This window comes from Colletotrichum tamarilloi, assembly GCF_030869305.1.
Source record: "Colletotrichum tamarilloi strain Tom-12 chromosome Unknown Scaffold_567.1, whole genome shotgun sequence".
Lineage (NCBI taxonomy): Eukaryota > Fungi > Ascomycota > Sordariomycetes > Glomerellales > Glomerellaceae > Colletotrichum > Colletotrichum tamarilloi.
In genome coordinates, this window is record NW_026849949.1 from 1 (window position 1) to 1,131 (window position 1,131).

Consider the following 1,131-nt stretch of genomic DNA (forward strand, 5'->3'; position numbering starts at 1 on the left):
AAATGGCCCCTGAATGACAAGTCGTAGAACACCTAGGTCAAACATGCAACAGATCACATGCCTCTGAATTTGGAGAGGTGGGACACTAGTGTACTGTACATGACTGGAGCCAACTCGACTATATCAATGTGCTGGCCGTAACACAATGGTATCCTACAGGTGGCTTCATCCCTCGTGGAGTAATCGGATTGACTTTTGCCAGAATCGTTCTGTGCTTGGAGATGCCAGGACGTCCATGGCTCAGCTGTCAGGCCTCCCATTGCACATACGTTTCCGACGGCGGACTAGAACCCACATCCATGCTCGTCAACATGGGAGCAAACGCTGTCGGGGCGCATAATGGCAACATGTCATTCACGTCTGTCCAACAAAATTGTTGTCGGCCACAGAGGCAGCTGCAGTAGGGCCAGTGAACGTAGCGCCCACTATCAAGGTTCCAAGCCCATAGCGGATCATGCATGTGCTCCAAGCCATCTCGCGTCGAAGTAATCGGTGTCGGCGTGGGATAATCGGTAGAGGTTCCGCTTTCAGGCTGGCTCCTCTCGGGCGACGTGAAGCCGCCGTCAAATGACCAAAACCCATCGTCGCCGCAATCACTTCCGGACACATTTTCCTTCGAGTGATCCTGCAAAGTGGGTGCGCAAGACGGAGGAGGCGGCGATGCGACGCTGATCTTCCATTTGTATGACCCCTCTGGCTGTTTCCTGCGACTCGCCCGGCGATCCGTTCGGGGTTTACGCGTTGGTTGGAATTCCGTCAACCCTGCCTCCGCGAGCTGCCAGAGAGAGCCTTTACGTTCCACTCGTTGGAAGGCCTGTGCAACACAGATTACGACTTAGCAGGAAAGACTAGACCGTCACAACGCCGGCGCAACTCGCTAGCGTACCTTGTTTACGCTCAGGTTCGAACGAACGCTGTTTTTCCATCCTTCGCCTCCCTTGTTGGCCCTCCTGGTGTTTTGCTCAAACCAGTGGTAGAGTTCGCCTAGCCCCATCGCCTTTTTCTCTGTGCTGTGGAGTGCGATGTAGATGAGTTGCGCGTACGTCATCTTCTGCTCGCCTTCGTCCAACCGCCTGTCAGCGGACGGCGATGATTCGACGGCTGTCTCGGTCAGGCGTGGGAAGGCCGGGT

At 55.2% G+C, this 1,131-nt stretch overlaps 1 protein-coding gene across 1 annotated transcript; it reads right to left on the reverse strand.

Moving 5' to 3' along the window:
* Positions 1 to 247: 247 nt before the first annotated feature.
* CTAM01_17374 (uncharacterized protein) lies at positions 248 to 1,048 on the reverse strand (the record flags this gene model as incomplete). Its single annotated transcript, XM_060533358.1, has 2 exons — positions 248 to 814; positions 887 to 1,048. The coding sequence occupies 2 exons, from the start codon at positions 1,046 to 1,048 to the stop codon at positions 248 to 250; spliced, it is 729 nt and encodes a 242-aa protein (XP_060372066.1).
* Positions 1,049 to 1,131: the final 83 nt, after the last annotated feature.